This window comes from Chlamydotis macqueenii, chromosome 19 (assembly GCF_036417535.1).
Source record: "Chlamydotis macqueenii isolate bChlMac1 chromosome 19, bChlMac1.mat, whole genome shotgun sequence".
In the NCBI taxonomy this organism is placed as follows: domain Eukaryota; kingdom Metazoa; phylum Chordata; class Aves; order Otidiformes; family Otididae; genus Chlamydotis; species Chlamydotis macqueenii.
Genome location: NC_141574.1, coordinates 12686132 through 12704082, shown reverse-complemented (window position 1 = coordinate 12704082; position 17951 = coordinate 12686132). Strand labels below are relative to the sequence as shown.

Below are 17951 nucleotides of genomic sequence, written 5' to 3'. Positions count from 1 at the left end.
GTTGAGATAATATTTTTGTGTGTGTTTAGGCAAAAGTTTCCTGGGGTTATTTTGTAATGTGCTTTAATAACAAACTACAGGATTGTAGAATCAGAATTCGTGTTCTGGCATGTCTCAAGTAGTGTACCGGCACTGTTCAGAGGATCGTAACCACACAGCAAAGCGAAATGTTCAGAATTGGAAAGGTGAATTCTCTGGTGTTAGGATTATCTTTTCTTGGTATTTGTACATTGCCTAGCCACAGGCGATGGGGAGTGGGGGGTTACAGGCATGGTATAATGTAGTAAAAATAGATACATTTTTGGAGACAAGCTAATCATTGTTCCTTCCAAAGGCAAGCCCTGTCATCTTTTTGCTTTTCAGCCTCTTGTGGCTTTCCATGTCATGCATAAAAACAATGTCAGAGTTTGGCCAATAGCCCGAAGTGTAATCCTATGCCATTTGAAGAGAGTCTGTACTGAAATAGCTTCCTTACAAAATAGTAACACATTGTACTGCAGCCTGTTTGTCTGAGCTGAAAAATCCCATTTATACAGTAATAGTATGCTTCCATAGTGAAGTCTAAACAATGTGGATTTGGGAATGGGATTTCTGTTGTCTTTTACAGAACTCTAAATTTAAATCTTCTGGTTGGTCAAGAGCAATATGGATCTCTTACACATAAAATGGTGCTCGATTAATAACTCCCCCTTTCCCCCCCTCCCAGCGTAATCCTCCAAACTTGCATTGAAAACAAGACAAAACTGAGTATACTGGTAGAAGTGATGGGGTGCTGTGAGCTAAAAGAGGTGTTACCATGCCAGGTCATGCCACCTTCCCTGGATTGAAGTAGCTTCCCCTTTGTTTCTTTGAGTTGCTACCGCTCAGATTGAAGCTAAAGGTTGTACAAAGTGCAGAGAGCCATGAACTCAAGAGATGCAGAGAATTTTCTGTGTGCATGATGGTGCTGTGCAGAGAAGTGAACCTTAGAAAAGTACAGTTATCCTGAGGTGTGTTCCTGAGGAATGACACGAGTCTGCCCAGGCATTGCCTTTGTAGAGATGTGCTACAGAAATTAAGAAAATGGCTAAGGTCATAGTTCTTACTAAAAATAACCTACAGCAAAAGCTGGGCTTAGCGAGTTGTGAGAAGAAACAATTTAAGTGTTATAGAACAGCAATGTGCCCGCAGCTTCCTGGAGAAAATGATTTACTGGTGAAATTTTGTGGATTTTGTTTTTCTCTGAGTGTTTGCCTTCTCTCACAAATCTGTAATGCTGACCAAAGCGCTGGGTGCAAAATTCTGCCGTTAATCAAACAGGGGGAAAATTACACCTGTAGGTGGACATGCTTTTCATCTCTTATTATCTCATAGTAGGCTGAAGTTTTTGGATGTTGCCATGAGTTAATACAGAATTACTAAATTTAGAAATGTTTTAGCAGTTCACAGCAAGAAAACTGAGAAATAGGGACTTTAGCCATCAAAAACTTCTTGTGGGTGTTTTGACAGAGTATTAGGTGCAATTTTCCATCAGTGGGCACTAGCACTGTCGCAGTGGGTGGTTTTTTCCCAGTATCCTGGACAAATGTGAAGGTCACTGCAATGTCAGATGCTTTGAGTGACACCAAAGACAACCTGCTCTGGAAGAAAGGTCCACGTTTTGATTGTTGACTAACTGAGGAAAATGACTGAGCAGAGATCTGCGGGACTAAATAACTCATACTGGAGCATTCCAGCAGTTAATATTCCTGCATATACCTTATCTATACCTACCAGTTATTATGGCTCCTATGAAAACGTTAGTTAAAATGCTGTTTCTTAGTTTAGTGGTTGAAATGTGGTTTACTCCTTGAACTGCAGTTTGTACTCTTAAATGAAGCATACTGCTATGCTGTGGGAATACGTCCGTTCCCGTGGCTGTTGCAGACGGACCGGCATTTATTTCTGCCAGAGCTCCAGACTAGCAGGGTACATGCAAGGCCTGATCCTAAAGCAGCAGGGCGTGTGTTCTGTACTGTGTAAATGCAAATATATCTTTGTGCCTGTAAATCCTCCTAGCTTCTATACCAGCTTCCGTGCAGTCTGGGGACTGTTCAGCTGGTGCAGCAATGTGTTGGACAGTAACAGACACGCATCTTGGCTTCTTACTAGAAGACTATCCACAAGACCCAGGCTGTCTTGAAGGCTTTTGATGGAACACCTGAGGTCAAAATATCCATGCCAGAATGAGAACAGCTCTGAATTAATAACAGAATAGAATTAAGAGCTATACTTTTTTTTCTCAACTTACAATGAAGCAGGACTACGTTAAGAAAATTTCTCAGGTGTATGTACCTTGAATCCTCTTCATCAGCACAAAATAAAGCAAGATTTTTTGGACACATAGCCCATGCAGAACTGAGTAATTTGCTGACTAAGGACCAAATGTTTCCTGAAAGATGCATATTATCCTGTGAATTTTGTGGATGTAAGTCTTCAGTTACCACTGATGCCTTGAAGTTAAAACCAAGAGAACTGGAAGTGGAAGGAAAAGGCTGTAAACAGTGTGTCCTGTGAATTGGCTGCTTCGGCTTATAAACCGCTGCCTAATGAACTGGCTGGTTTAGCTTATAAACCACTTAGAAGTGAGTAAAAACTGCCTAACATGTTTTCTCTTTAAAACACCATGTTGAACAGTGCTGTCAGTTTTGGAATTTCTGGAAATGTTAGTGAGGCAGTTAGAATATAGGACATTCATCCAAAACCAAATGAGATTGAAAATATCTTCTGCTGGAAAAAAAGCCCAAAATAGGGATGTAAACTCTGCTTTTATTCTCACTCTGGAATGTAGAAAGTAGTGAATGTCTTTTAGTATGTCTCTAACAACAGGGTATTTTTCTCCTTTGGAGATCTCCCAGAATAGTAGAAGTAATGTCCATTTTAGCGGAGCTAAAACTGTAAAGCTAGACTGGCAATACTCTAACACCATAATGTAAGTCTCAGCATGTAAATACTATCTTAAACCAAGGAATTCCATAGAAATCAAGAAAACAGGAAAGCATGGTGTTTCCTTCTAAAGGCATTCTGATATTACCCTGGTAATTAGGTATTGTTCACATTGCTGCATTCTGCGTAGCAAAAAAAAAAAAAGACAAAAAAGTGAGCATCGTTGACGGTGCTAATGCGTGAGATGATAAATCCAAGCAGCACGGGTTTGGCTGTGTAGTGTTAGGGCACAATCCGTTAGAAACTGGGGCTGAGAGCTTTGAACTCCGTGTAAGTAAATGGTCTGTTGGTGGGCAGCAGAAAGAATAGCTGTGACTGTGGAGGGAGTTACATCTACTCTTGTTTTTAAAGGAATTGTTAGAAAGTGAAAAATGATATATTTGTACAGGCATTTCCCAAGTTTGTGATTCGTAGCTATAGCAAACTTTTACAAAGGTTTCACTTCATCAGCAAATCCCGCCCAAGTTCATGATTCAGGCGCAATGGTTTTTTAGGTATTTATCTGCTCACGAAAGACTAAGGTTTAGTCTGAGTGTTACAGAATTTCTGAGTGTCTGAGTTGCGTGGCAGAGTTGGCTGTTAGCTGAAGAGTGTACTTGGGGCTCTTTCTGATACTAGGGATATTGCTCAGCTCTGCCTACAAATTTTACAGTTTAGGCTCCAGGATATTACCATACTGCAAGATTTTCCTTCCAATATGTCCTGTGGTTTCAGTAATTAAATCTCCCACCTTTGTCACCGTGCTTCCTCTGCTCTACCTGCTCCGGTGGAATTAAATTCTTACCTCTTGAGTTTTCTTCTTTTTTAGTTTTTGTGATTTCCTCATACTTTTATTCCTAGATGGAACTTTTTTATCTCGTTACCTCTGTACTTGGTTTTGGCTTTTCATAGTGATGTGATGTGTATGTCTCTACCTGTTATGTGCATGAATGTCGTAAAGTGGAAATGTGTCTGCTTTTGGTATCTGTCTCCTCCTTTCTAGTTTTTACTAAATTAAACTAGCAGAGTATATTGTTTTACAGTTTTTAATTTCTGAAACAAATTTTTTTCGTACTGTTTTTTCCTCTGTCAAGACTTCATAATATGAAAAATAAAGCTTCAATTTTTATAAAATAATCTGTGTGTCATTTCAAAAAGGTCTGATGGGTTTACTACATGTACTGTAGTTTTTATTGACATTAAAGCTGAGGGAATTGAATTTTCTGTGCTTAATTGCAGGGGCTGTAAGCCTACTGAGTGTATCTTTTTAACTGAAGAAGTCTTTCTTCAAGTTTGAATGTATTTGCTTATAATGGATGCACGCTTCTGTGTGTCAGTGCGTTATGATTTATAATAATTGCATGTTCAGAAGAGTTCTTGGGAAATGACACTCCTGTCTGGCTGTATACATGGAATGTGCTTATTTAAATAAAAGCAAATTTAGGCCATGGAGGCGTTTTCCAGCACACCCAGGGAGGCTGTGTTCTATTCCCAAATCATACTGTTTTGATGAGAATTTAGTCTCGTGCGGCCTAGAGCACCACCACTGACCCTGACTTCCGCCTTGCTCCTTCTCCTCTCCACGCTTTTTCCTATCTTTGGACTTTGGTCTCAGCTGTGCCAGTACCACTGTTTCTGGAGCCCTGTTTTGAACCAAATTGAGGAGCTCCTCTAAGTTAAACAGACAAACAGAAGAAACTTCATCCCCCAGCAAAGAAGTGGCAGGAGCAGGTTCAAGCAGCACCACCTGAAAGAAATGCATGTCAAAGAACCTTGTGTAGGTTCCTCAGTTGAGATCCTGTTAATTTAAAATCCTTTTGAAAATCTGAGCAATAAAATTAGGCAGAACTGTCTCAACCAAACGTTATGGTAACTGCCTCATAATCATGTTTTTCTTCTTAAAAGTTCATGCCTAAATATTAATTTTCTTGAACAACTTCTACTATCTGATATGTACTTTCAGTCAACTGAAATACTCATTAAGTCTGATTGTGACACAACCTTTTCTTTTCTTACTTACTGTGTGTATGAAAAAATGAATTTAAAATATTTCACTTGCCTTGTTAGCTGACAGTAGCTTTTTCTACTGTGAAGCTATTAGTGTTCATTGTTGATGCACTTTTAAACCCACCTCTAAATGGCCGTAATTTCTGGGGAGCTGGGTGATCTTCTGCAGATTGTACTTGCAGGTGAAGATGGCAATGATTAATTTTACGCAGAACAATTAGTCCAAATCCTTCTGTTCTAGTTAGGCCTATACATTCCCATATGCCATGCAGACACTGGTTTGAGATGCTTTTGCTATTTCTGTGATACAGAATGATCCCGTGCTCAGTGTGAAGCCGTTTGTGCTGTCAGCAGTTCACTCTCTCACTTTATTAAGCAGTAGGATTTTAGGGGTGTTAATTTAATCTTTTAAATGTCGTTTGTGCTGTTTTCTGCGACAGCCTTTTTAAAGCAGTCCATGTATAGCCATCAAAGGAGCTGTTGTGATGAAAAGCAAACAACCTTGAAGTGTCGTAAATTATTTGAATCTCTCTGAATTTGTCTGTTTAATGTAGGTAGAAGTTTTAAAGTCAAAAGGGACTCCCTAGGAATACAAATTTTAACAGACAGGAAAAATATTTAGCTGATTCAGAATTCATTGGAATAGGGCAGAACCATCGACATTTCAAGTTTTAAAATTAAGTTTATTAACACAAAAAAAATTTGAGAACCTGCTGTTCTGCATGAGTCTCAGACTGTTCAGTAGTCCAAGAAATGCAGACCCCTGACGTTAGCCCGTGGGCATTTTTATTCTGTTGATCTGGATGAGTAAGGATATATAATTTTTAATATTTCACAGAATCTTTCCTAAGTTCAACATTACAGAAAGTATGAAATGAGCATATGATATATGAAGTTAAGAGTTATTTGGCAAACTCCTCTAGGGACTGGAAAAATGTGTTTGTAGTGAGACACAATTTAAAAGCCATTCTCTTTGTTCCCAAGCAGGCCCTTCCGAAACATCAGAGATGGATGAGAGAATCGCTCTTGCAAAAAGTTACACAGGTAAATATTTTAATTGCATTTTTCTCACGTCTGTTTTGGAAATGGAATGTGTGAGTTTTACTTTTCAGGGCTCTGCTTCCTTGATCTGAAATGAGAGTTAGGGTATTGGAACTTAAACATCAACAGAATTGAAAGTTTCAGTTGCCCTAATTTTCAGGTACCCAGGTAGAGAGATATATAGAAGGGAATCTTCTTGCTTTTCTGAATTCAAAGAGGTTAATAAAATATAAAGGTTAATAAACCTCTGCTTATCTACTATGAGTACAACTTGCTCATTTCTTTCAGCTGTCTGAGAGGTGAAGGGATATGTACAGAACAAAGTTTGTGTAAAGTCTGTGTTTAGTGGAAGGAGAACCTTACTGGATCTGAACAATACCTGAAATAAATTTACTCCAACATTGTGTATTTTTTCCAGCTTCTTGCAGTTTGTATTAAAAATACTGGTTTACCCATTTGCAAGCATTAGAAAATACTAATCTGCATTTCAAGCTGTGAATGTCTTTGTAAGGCCAGAGTACTCCTGCTGTCATGAATTTTCAAGATTCAGAAATTGAGTCTTCTGTATGTTGTTCATGTGAACATTGTAGTTCTGGATTTTTTCCCTTATGAAAATCCTTACTTTGAATGTTAAAAGTTCCTTTTGTATTTTTATTATGGTATTTTTTTTTTTTTACTTTATATTTGTCTGATGGAAGCCACCATGGTTCCGATTGCAGTGAAGGAACAGATGTGGAAATACTGGTAGAAGGTTAGAGATATGAAATGTTTTTCATAAGAATAAATTATCATAATTGGATATTTTTTTACAGAAATATTTGAAAAGATGGCACCTTGATTAAAGTTGTACATCTTCTCCAGCCATTCTCTTTCAACATTTCCACAGGTTGGCTTCTGGGGTTTTTTGTTTTGGTTTGGTTTTAGTCTCCCAAATCACGTCACTCTTTGGTTTACTATAAGCAAGTTGTGATGGGAGTCGACATTCTTTTAAATCATAAATTGTATTTGTAAGGTGCTTGTCACCCCATATTTAAAGCTTTGATATGATATTAAAAGTACATCATTCTGCAGCTAGTTTCATTCTAAGCACCTCACTTTCCAACCTGAGTTGTGAGTATTTTTTGGATCTTAAGGCCAAGTTATGCTAGCAGCAATACTCGTTCTTGAAAAATCCCATTAATTTTGCTTTCAAGGTAAGTATCACCATAGTTAAGGGTACCATTAAACGAAATTTAAAAGCATTTCTCTTGGTAAAGGGGAATCAAGTTCTTTGCTCTATTTATTTGAGAAGAAATAATCCAGGTACTTTGCTTTCCTAAGCACAATGCCTTCAGCTTTATGCCTGACTGGGAAGAGAGAGCCTGAGGAAAGGGAAGTGTGCTACGAAGTGACCAAAACTCTGACTCTGCTTTGGTGTTGACTATGTAGAATTTTATAGCTACAGATGCTGAGTGTGGCCCTTTGTGTCAGAATATGGTTGTTACACACCCTTTTCTCAAATCTGTTCTCCTTTCCAAGTTTTGTAAGAGATACGCTCCGAGTTGCAGCCTGGTTTTGCTAACTAGAATAAACGTTTTTTTCATGGAGGTTAGTATTTATGAAAATGTCTACAGGCAGTGATAAAAACTGCAGATAACAGTCTAACTTAAATTTCATTTATTGTTTAAATAGGCATACAGTGTAGAAAGTCTTGTCTGAATTGTGTAAAATAAGATTGTTTCTTACTGATCCTCACAAAAATGAGTGTGAAAGAAAAATCGATGACAGTGTTTGGATTTTATGAAGTCTTTGGTGTATATCCTTCTAACTATTATTAAAGTAATACATATAAAGCATTTAAAGTTCTTCTGAAAGTGTATCTAAAACTACAGGCTGTGATGCAGAAGATTTGCAGAAGTGATTGTTTTCTGCATATAAAAACATCAGAGGGATGTACCAACCTGTATTTTGGGGTATATTGCTGGGGGTTTTCACTGTTTTTCCCCTCCCGCATCCCTGACAAGCTGGTGAAAAAGGAGGTGACAAAATGAACGTGTGCGTGGAATTGCCCAGGTTAGCTGTGGCTGATACAGGTGTCTGAGGTTTTAGTGAGCCTGGATGAATGAGGGGCATGGTGTCGTTGAAATTCAGCAATCAGGAAGTTAAGGCTATGTGCATCAAAAGAAATTTGTTTTAAACTGAATGAAATCCCATCTGAGAAACGCCAGTGAATGACAACATTTAGAACTGGGAAGAAGGCTGCTACTTAGGAGCTCTGTGTGTTTACCTAAGATCAAAAAATACCTAGTGATGGTCATGCTTTCTTGAAAAAGGTTAACTTCACTGTTTAAATCAGTTGGTTTAGTATCACTTAAGAAGAAATGTCACCTCTGGGAGTTTTCTTGCAGAACTTTGTTACCACCTGCTCTGACATTTTTACATGTTTCTCTTAATTATGACAAAATTGTAATTTTTTTTTCTTTACTTTTCTGATGCTCTCAAAAAAGTTTCTAAATGAGCAGTTGATGTGATAGTTATTTTTATGACCATACTTTATGTTCACATCTACTAAAAGACCATTTCTTCCTAATTCTTTCCTTTTGTTGTGGTTTGCATTTGCTAGTTTTCTATCCAGCGCTCGTTCTGAATGAGATCCAAACATCACACTGTGTGTTCCATGAGCTAGATGATGTATTTGACGTAGTTCAAATATACTCCAATTGAGATGTCTCAGTAGATACTGCTCAATCTCTACTGTACACAATATCGTGTGAAGAGCCATGGAAAGAGGAGATTCCTTCAGACTTGCTCCCAAAGTGAGATCATACTTCCAGCTTTCGGAGATCTGAAAGAAGATACTCTTCAAAATGCCCAAGCACAGTATTACTCTGCCAGAATAATTAAAATACATTCCTTCATATGCTGCTACGTAGTTTTGAAATAGTTTCCAATATAATTGGCTTCACTTTTTCTAACTTTACTGCAGTTAAATGCAAATTGCTCTTTCTCCCGCCAAGTATTGATAGGCCTAATCCTATTTATTACGTTGGTGCAGACCACCCCAATGAAAGCGTTGTGATTATGAATTTCCCTCTCATTTTTCACTGTTGGCTTTGCAGCCTGTTATGGAAATCATTATAGTGCAACAACTATGAGTCTGTATAAATGGTAAAGAAATATATCGTCTGTAGGGGCACACAGCCTTTGTTTATATTTTTGGTAATCCTTGATAACAAAGGGAAAATATTTATGATTGTATTAATCCTATTAAGCCAAGAATAAGGAATTTCCTACTGTCATTAACACCAACTCTGCACTGCTGCACAGGCAGTTTAGCAAGTATAATCCCCACCGCCTTACCCTTGTCTGGAATTGCTTAAAGGCTTACGGTAAAATATCTTTGCTTCGGTTTTTGTCACATGCTGTGAATGCAAAATGTTTCTGTGAGCCGGAGCCTTCTTTGACAAGTGTTAGTTTAAACAGAAAATCACAAAGTGTTTGGTTAAGAATCCTTTCTGTGTCCATCATTGAGCAGTCCTGTTCTTTCCCCCTTCAGATTCCTCCCAGCATGCTCCTTCAGAAACGAGTGAGGACCCAGAGGTTGAGGTCACCATCGAAGGTTAGTTCTCCAGTTCATTGACTTCAATTCATAGGGCATTTTTAGGTCCAAAAAATGATTTACAATGCCTGCATTACTTGGCACTGAATAAATAAGATTATGGGCCAGTGCTGACTGCAATTTGAATCGTGCACTGCTTAGTAGACATATCTAGTCCAGAAGTTTTACAGAACCAGAGCGTATGGAAGCATATTGGACTTACTGGGCTGGTTTTGAAATGATGCGTGACAGAGATCTGCATCTTTCACATATTATTAAAGCATTGATAATGAAGAATACTCATTATTTAACAGCCATTAATATAGATTTTAAGAAGATTTTACAACATTTATTCTGAAGAATAGGTTGTTTTATAAGCACACTGTAGTTATATAAAATTTCTGTTTAACACTGGCTTCTGGGAAGAATAGTACCATAACAGAAATGATGTTACAAGTGGTGTAAGTGAAGCTTCAGTTTATTTGTCTAGTATCGATAAATATGAGATAAAACCTTTCATACTTACTACCTCCCTTTCTCATCTAAATGGCACTAAAGCCAGTACAGTGTCCGTGTTGTTTTCATGCTAGGATATTGATTGGAAGTCAGCTGTAATTCTTGTAATTGTGAATTACGTGTCCTGTAACTGCTTTAAAACACTTCTGAGATTGGCTTTTGCAATGCTTGCTTCTGGAATGGGTAAGATTAAGACCACCAAATCAGCAATTTAGAAATTGAGCAATGCATCTTAGGACAAAGTTGACACTTCTGACATTATTTTCACCTTTTTTATAATCCAGTCGTAAAATAATCCTTACATTACCTCAACAGAAAAGGTAATGAAAGAATAGTCATTAAGTTCTGTGTATATATAAAGGCCTTTACCACAAAAATAAAATTGCTCTGAAAAGATTTTCTCTAACAGAGTACAGAACAACTGCATAGGTGCAAGAGATGTAAATGTGTAATATTATTCTTCCTAAGTAAACTCTACCCTGGGTGACCTGGGCAGATGCTGTTCTGAATGTGAAATTAATTTTCTTTGTCTGCTTTAACCATTTATTTTCTCTAAGGCTGCAAGTTTTGGTAATTGGACAGTCTTAAAAACTCATTAACTGGTAGGGAATAACTTGGATTGGGAAGTGACTGGCTAAGTAGCAGCTTACTGAATGGTCCTGAGATGTCCGGTCATGTTTCAGAACACGATATTGTTTTCCTTAGGAAGTACAGAAGAAACTTTACTTTCTGTTGTCTTATGCCTTTTTCTGTCGCTATTATGCAAATTGTTGCTACACAGTAGCTTTCTGAAGTTACTCAGATAAGTAATTCATTGCAAAATTTGATGCCTTGATAAACCACAGTTCAATACTTGCATTAGAGCTTTGAAATGCAAAGTATTTCCAATGCACATGAGTTCTCTGGACATTAAAACAGTGATTTTTTTATTTATTTTTTTTTATGTTTCTTTAAGATGATGATGACTACATGCCCCCTAACAAGAGAACGAAGAACACCGAGTCAGCGAATGAAGCTGCCAATACTGGGAGAAGAAAAGTGAAAGAGTTCAACTTTGGTAAGATAAAAATTAAAGATGATTTTGTCTCTCTGCTTTGTTTTATAAAAAGGTATTAGACAATTTCACACTGCAGGAGTGAGACACGCCAGTGTGAGTATTCACTTAAGAGCCCAGGGCTGTATGTAGGTATATATCATCATCATAGGCTACCTCTTATTTCTCATTATTCAAAGTGACTACCTAAATAGACACTGTGTTCAATAAAATAAAAATAAGTCAAGATTTTTGTCAGCTGATTTCTTGGACAAGAAGATAAGACTGAATTCAGTAGGATACTGAATTACGGCAAAGCAGAGGTCAGGAGGATATCTAGCTGATCTTTCTTGATGTGTGCTGAGAGGGAGCCACATTTGGGAAGGTAACCAAATGACTCTGTTACGCCGAGTAGCCTGACATTGATCCCTGTGGACACACAAAAAGTTGAGGTCTTTTTGATAGTGTTCTTTCGTTATATGAAGGAGTTTTATGTAGAATTCTCACTGCAGAAGTGCATCCACACGTTGTAGTTATTCTGATTTAAGATACTTCCTGTGTGTCCATACCTCTCCTTTATTTGTTGTTTTGGTTTGGTTTCTGGGCAGATATCCCATGAATCTGTGTATTTCTGTAAGGTTTTGTGCAATCAGGAGTATCTCTTTTGGCACAGTGTTGGAGATGTTTATTAAGAATCCTGGGATTTGAGGTCGATTGAAAAAATCCCCATGGAACCTGCTTTGACGTGTTTTGTGTGAAACATGCTATTTCATGCTAATTTCAGCGAAAATAAATAAAACATTGCTGAGAGCTCTATTCTCAAAAGATCACTGATACTAATAGGCAGCTCCACACATAGCATTAGTTAGTTTTGGTGGGGTCAGGAGAAGATAATGGCAGCATTAGTAGAGGAGAAGATCGAGCAGTTAGAAACTGCAGAAGCCTTTGCTGGAATATATTCTTTTCCTAGAAAACAGCATCTAAGCTTGGCAGGCCAGCTGTGTTTGAAGGGAATAAAGAAGTGAGGTTGATTAGATGTGGAGAGCAAAGGTAATAAAATATTAGGATGATTGTCGTAGTTCAGCCCCGATCAGGACCAGACTACACAGTCTCTCTCTCACTCCCCCCACCCTCCGAGAGAACAGGAAGAGAAAATATAAGAAAAACGGCTCGAGGTTTGAGATAAGGACAGGGAGAAATCCTTAAAGTTACCGTCACGGGCAAAACAGACTCGACTTGGGGAAAACTATTCATTTATTACTACAAACAGCAGGATAATGAGACAGAGACCAAGATAACCTCCCTCCACCCCTCCCTCTTCCCAAGCTCAACATTATCTCTACTACCTTCCCCCCGCGAGCGGCACAGAGGGGAAAGAGGGAATGGGGGTTGCAGTCAGTTCATCATACGTTGTTTTACACTGCTGCTTCATGGTTGGGGGAAGAACTCCTCACATTCCTCCCCTGCTCTGTTGTGGGGTCCCACCCCTACGCCACAGTCCTTCCTGAAACTGCTCCAGCATGGGTCATCTCTTCCACAGGTGCAGTCTCTCCAGAACGGCTGTCCCAGCGGGCCCTCCATGGGCCACAGTTGCCTTCAGGCATCCACCTTCCCCGGTACGGGGTCCTTCACGGGCTCCAAGTGGATCTCTGCTCCTCCGTGGACCTCCATGGGCTGCAGGGGGACAACCTGCTCCACCATGGTCATCACCACAGGCTGCAGGGGAATCTTGGCCAGGAGTCACATTACTCCTCCCCCTCCTTTTTCACTGACCTTGGCGTCTGCAGCCGTTCCTCACAACAGGCTGGTAGATGTCTCTCAGGATCTTTTTTTTACATCTTATTCACTTCTCATCTCCTCTCCACTTCTTGCAGCCGGGCCGGACCAAGTCGGGCCCAGTCAGCTGCCTGGCGAGAGGCCAGAGGGTGAGGCCTGCAAGGCCCATGAGGCCTGCGCCTCCCCCTCTGTGCCTCTGCCCCCGCTCAGCTTCTTCACATCTTCTCTCCTCTTTTTTTTTTTCTGTTTTCCCCTTCTTAAATACGTTATCGCAGAGGCGATTGCTACCAATCGGCTCAGCCTTGGCCAGCAGTGGGTCCGCCCTAGGCCCAGCCAAGTCCACTGAACAAAGGGGAGCGACTTCTAGCAGTTTCCTAGGGAAGCTACCACCTTAGGCCCCCCCTCACTGACAAAACCATGACAATGATAAAAGTTTGAGTTGAGCTTGCGATGTTGAAACCAGTTAAAGAACATCTCGCAGCTTACCTGTCCACTGTTGCTTCTGAGTTGACTCGGTAGATTATCTCTGTGGGCTGTTCTCGAGAAAGCCATGCTCTTAACCACCTTCCATGCAGTTAGATTGCAATGTTTTGCAGCTCACAGATTATTCAGAAACTTTATTCCTGGGCTTCCTAAATTGTGTTGAGGTTATTGCCCCTCATATTCACTTTCAGGGTTCACCTACAGAAAGTGGTATCTCTACGGTACTGCAAGGTCTGGTTAAAACAGAAAATGAACGTGAGAAGCTTTGGAGGAGTAGACTTCACTTGCTGTAACAAAAAAAAAAAAAGAGCAGCCGTTGGTAGTTGCAGTGCTACCGTTTTAGCATTTCAGAAGACACTGCACCTTTTTCTAATGTCTAATATTAGATAATTGGGCAGGAGAAGGGAGGTGTTTAATTCTGTCATGAACAGCTGCAGCATGACAAAGGCACATGCACTCAGAAGACTGGAAAGGAGGTTTAGATGCCTGAGAGAGAAACTTGTCTCATCTGATAAGGACTTTCAGTGCTTGACATAATTCTGATGAGATCCGGATGTTTGATAGCTGGAGACACTTCCTCTGTGTCTTGATTGAGTCAGGACCAGGTACCCAAGTGGCCCATGAAACAGGGTGAATAATGTGCTCTGCTCTTAGTTTTCTGCAAACAGGAAAACAAAGCGGAAAACAAAATAATTGTAACCAGGGGGAGGAATGAAAAATGCCTGGTAAAATGCTTGATTGAAATTGATACTCTTTGGGAAGGGAGGTTGGATTTCAAAAATATTTCTGAACCAACCAAGGTTAAAAATATCCTTACTGAAAGGAACTGACATTGTCAGTAAAAATCTCATCCCACAACGTTTTTCTTTATTTCTTAAAGATTTTAACAAATGCTCAGAAGCTTCAAGCTGTGTCTTGCAGTTGTGTCATACTGTCTTAGTGGAAAAAAGTCCTCTTAGCTGTTGACTCACTGTGACAGTGATGGGGATTGTGTGTAGTTTTCCCCCATTTTGACACGCTGTTGAACCCAAGTTTTGCCAGCCTGCAGCGTGCTTCAAGTTGCTGTGTTTTCTATTTTATTTCATTTCCCCACAGAGCACTGTGTGGCATGTTAATAGGAATAAGAATGTGCTGAGTACTTGAGCATCATTTTGTGTGCACTGTGCTGGTTGCCCCTGCTGTAGTGGATGTTATCTGGAGCAGAAATTAAAGAGATGGTGGGCATGCTGAGGAAGGTTTCAGGATTGTTATTTAACTGGGATCTTGTTTCCTGGGTATCAGAAGGTGTAATAAAGGCGTAGGAGGAAACCACCACTTATCTTGGTGCCTACAGGAAAACTAAACTGCTTTGCAGAGAGTGATTACCAAACCAGAACATCAGCTTAGCTTTGTGCTACACCTTCAGCTTTGCTATGTGAGCATGAAGTGTGTGACAAAAGAATGTTTTTACAGTAATTCATCTGAATCCAAGGGGTTAATAATGCTGACAATCCGATTAAAAACCATGCCAGATACCTGATAACCCCTTTGAATTTTGAAATATCTCTGTAGCTTAACTTGGCAAGTTACTCAAAATACAAAAGTAGCAAAAAAAATCCCAGTGTGGTCATCAAAATGTGAGTCAGTTTATAATTTTTTTTTTCAGTTGCCTATTCTCTGTGTATCCGCCATTCCAATAAGCATGCCTGTATTGTGGTGTATTTGATTATTCATCCCTGTAGTGTTTCCACTGGAGGGAGAGGGGCATGGAACCAGTTGCTTGAAAAGATCCACGTGGAATATTTGGTAACTGGGAAAAACGAAACCTTGACAATTCAATTGCTGATGTAGGAATTCTCTCATAAGCATGCTGACAAGTGGAGGAAGACCAGACTGGGTGCAAGCAGCTTCTCCTAAAATTGCAGCAAGAACCAATATTCAGAACAATATTATTTATATACTTTTACATAGTTGCTTTGTAATATGGGATGACGTTCTTTCTGGCTTTTCTCCCTCTGATGAAAACCAGCCTCAGTTTTAGAGGAGGTCATTGCTGAGTCTGCCTCAGAGCTTGATGAACTGAAGGGATCTCAACTCTGTGCCAGTTTCATCTGGGTTACAGTCTGGAGTCACACAGGTGCCTTTCAAAACCCTTGTCCCAGGACTGTCCGTGTGTGTTTACCCACTCTGTTGAGTAAAGCAGGGTTTCCCCTTTAAGCCAGTAAATTCTGACTCGTATTTCCCTGACTCTTACTGGTAAAGCTGCTGTTATGTCAACAAAAAATTGCAGTTGGTGGTTGTGCTGGAATCAGAAAGAGCTTCATCTGGCTATACATCTGCAGTTAAAGAGGGAAACATTGCAAGGTTGAAGTGACATGGGAGTAAAGAACATTGGGCTCAAGACATGTTTGTCAGCTAAGAGGCTGTGTACTAGGCTAAAAAGGGTGGCATAACCAATTATATGGATTTATCCATAAGGATGTCGTTTCAAAATATAAACAGGTTAATTGATGTAGGTGATATGCCAGGTGGCTGGAACAAAAAGTGGCTGCTGGATGAGAGGCATAGTGCCAAAACACCCTTTCCCCTCTAAACAAGGCCTTGTTCTTGCGCACAGCTGAAGCATGCTATTCCCTTGAGATCCATGAAATTACATTTAAAGACTATAAGCTTAAAAATGGCCACCAAAGTTGTATACATTGGTCAGAGAATGAATATTTTAAACCCTTTCGATATGGACTCAAAATTCAGTCCTCTCTCTTGTCTGATGTAAGAATTTTTTGACAACGGGAAGTGTAATAGCTTGAATGGCCTTGTTTTTTGACCTCTGCAGTTACTAGAGTCAAGTCTTTAGAGTAAGAAATAAGCTGTAACTGCACTTGCTTGATAACTCATTCTTAAAGGCCAGCCAGCATCTGGTACCATCTACAAAAGAGTTGTGGCATTTTCCTAAAAGCACTGAGATCATACAGAGACCTGTGAAAATGTGTGCTCTCTGTCCCAGGCAGAAAATTAGATGTTAAAATTCTGCCATTTAATCCAGCTCTCCATGGAACACGTGATTTGATTTGGATAACTTCTGTCTTGCAGCCTGCATCTTCTTTCAGAAATAGGAGTTACAGGGATGTTTTGCTAAATCAGGACTTGCAGAAACACTGGATTAAGGTAGAGAACAGTAGGATGCCTCCTGACCCAGATAGTGGTACAGATTTGCGCCAAAACGGCTTCATCTACTTTCTGTAAGCTTTATCAAGCTTCACTAATTAAGCTTTTCAACACCCAGATTTAGATAACTCAACAGCGGCTGCAAGCTGACTCTACCCTTGATGGTAGTGAGAGCTGCTGACCAAGCTGTGAGAGAGAAACCATTTTTGGAAGTTACTTTAGCCTGGTTTATGTTTTTTTAAAGTTGATCGAACATCTGCAGAAGTTTTGGAGGTAATCTTAAATGTTTTATTCTGTCCTTTTTCTTTCTGAAAATATCCCTGTATTTTAAGGTACAGTCGATGCCATACTCCATTGCCACCTGTATCCAAGTGAGCAGTAAAAGCACGCTGCATATTTCAGTTAGTGGTAACTGATTTTAAAGAGATTCTATTTAATTTGTACTCTGACATGTCTTCCTCTTTTCTTTGCAGAGAAATGGAACGCGCGAATCACAGACTTGAGAAAGCAAGTTGAAGAGTTGTTTGAAAAAAAATATGGTATGTGTTACACTCCTTTCTGAACAGTTGCCTCCAGTCCTTTGACACTGCACATCACAGCTCTTTAGCATGCATCTTGTTCTTGGCTCAGGAGCACACTGGTACCGACAGCACCAAAGGGTTAAATATTACTAGAAGACTTAAAACTGGGGAAAGCAGCTTTTTTGATGAGCAGAGTAATTTCCAAATTGGGTGCCTGTTTGGCACCTAAGTGCAGAACTTGATTTTATTTTTCAGTTGTGCGCAGTTTCCCGGAGCTCCAGTGTGCTCATGTCTTGGGCACACACATTTGAGAGAACTGGCATATTTCTCTATTTACTCCAAGTCCTTAAGTAAAGTAATCTTTTAAAATGACTCTGGGGAGAGGTTACCACTGACTGATTGTTCCTTTCTGATTATGATTTGATTTGCAGTGAAGCAGCAGCTATATGTTAATGGTTCTTGGAGAGAAAAAGAATCACACGTGTTAAACTTCGGAATTTGTCTCTGGATGTTGCACCTAGACGTGTTTTGTGCTCACATACCAGACTAAAACAGCATCAGCAAAAATGTCAGAATAAATCCTGGTGCTTCTCTGCCGTGAAAAGTGGAAGTACTTTCAGCATGGACATTGTGATAGTGGAGTTACTACATGTTTTGGGTGTGACTATCATCTGATGTTTAAACAGCCCACTGAAAGCAGCTCACACCAAATGAAAACAGTTCAGAATCTGATTCACAGTATTTTAAGTGATCTAGAAAGGAGCATCATTCTTGGTGGATTGCTTTAATTTTGGTTTTGGTGTTTGTACATAGCCAGCCTAAAAATCTCCTGTGGCGTCTGTTGCATACAGAGCTACTCCTGACTTCCAATAGCAGGCCAGATGGTATTAAATTATCCCCTTTTTCCCTG

At 39.6% G+C, this 17951-nt stretch overlaps 1 protein-coding gene across 8 annotated transcripts in view; it reads left to right on the top strand.

Annotated features, from left to right (window-relative positions):
* Window positions 1-17951, top strand: part of GTF2I (general transcription factor IIi) — a 73408-nt gene that overhangs the window by 28242 nt on the left and 27215 nt on the right. For 6 of the 8 annotated variants that reach the window (XM_086763419.1, XM_086763418.1, XM_086763415.1 and 3 more), the window contains 4 exons: window positions 5935-5994; window positions 9527-9589; window positions 11040-11141; window positions 16994-17059. In XM_086763419.1, coding sequence (XP_086619545.1) covers window positions 5935-5994; window positions 9527-9589; window positions 11040-11141; window positions 16994-17059 — 291 coding nt within the window. The remainder of the gene's footprint in view (window positions 1-5934; window positions 5995-9526; window positions 9590-11039; window positions 11142-16993; window positions 17060-17951) is intronic. The other 2 variants (XM_086763421.1, XM_086763416.1) reach the window with 1 other exon arrangement.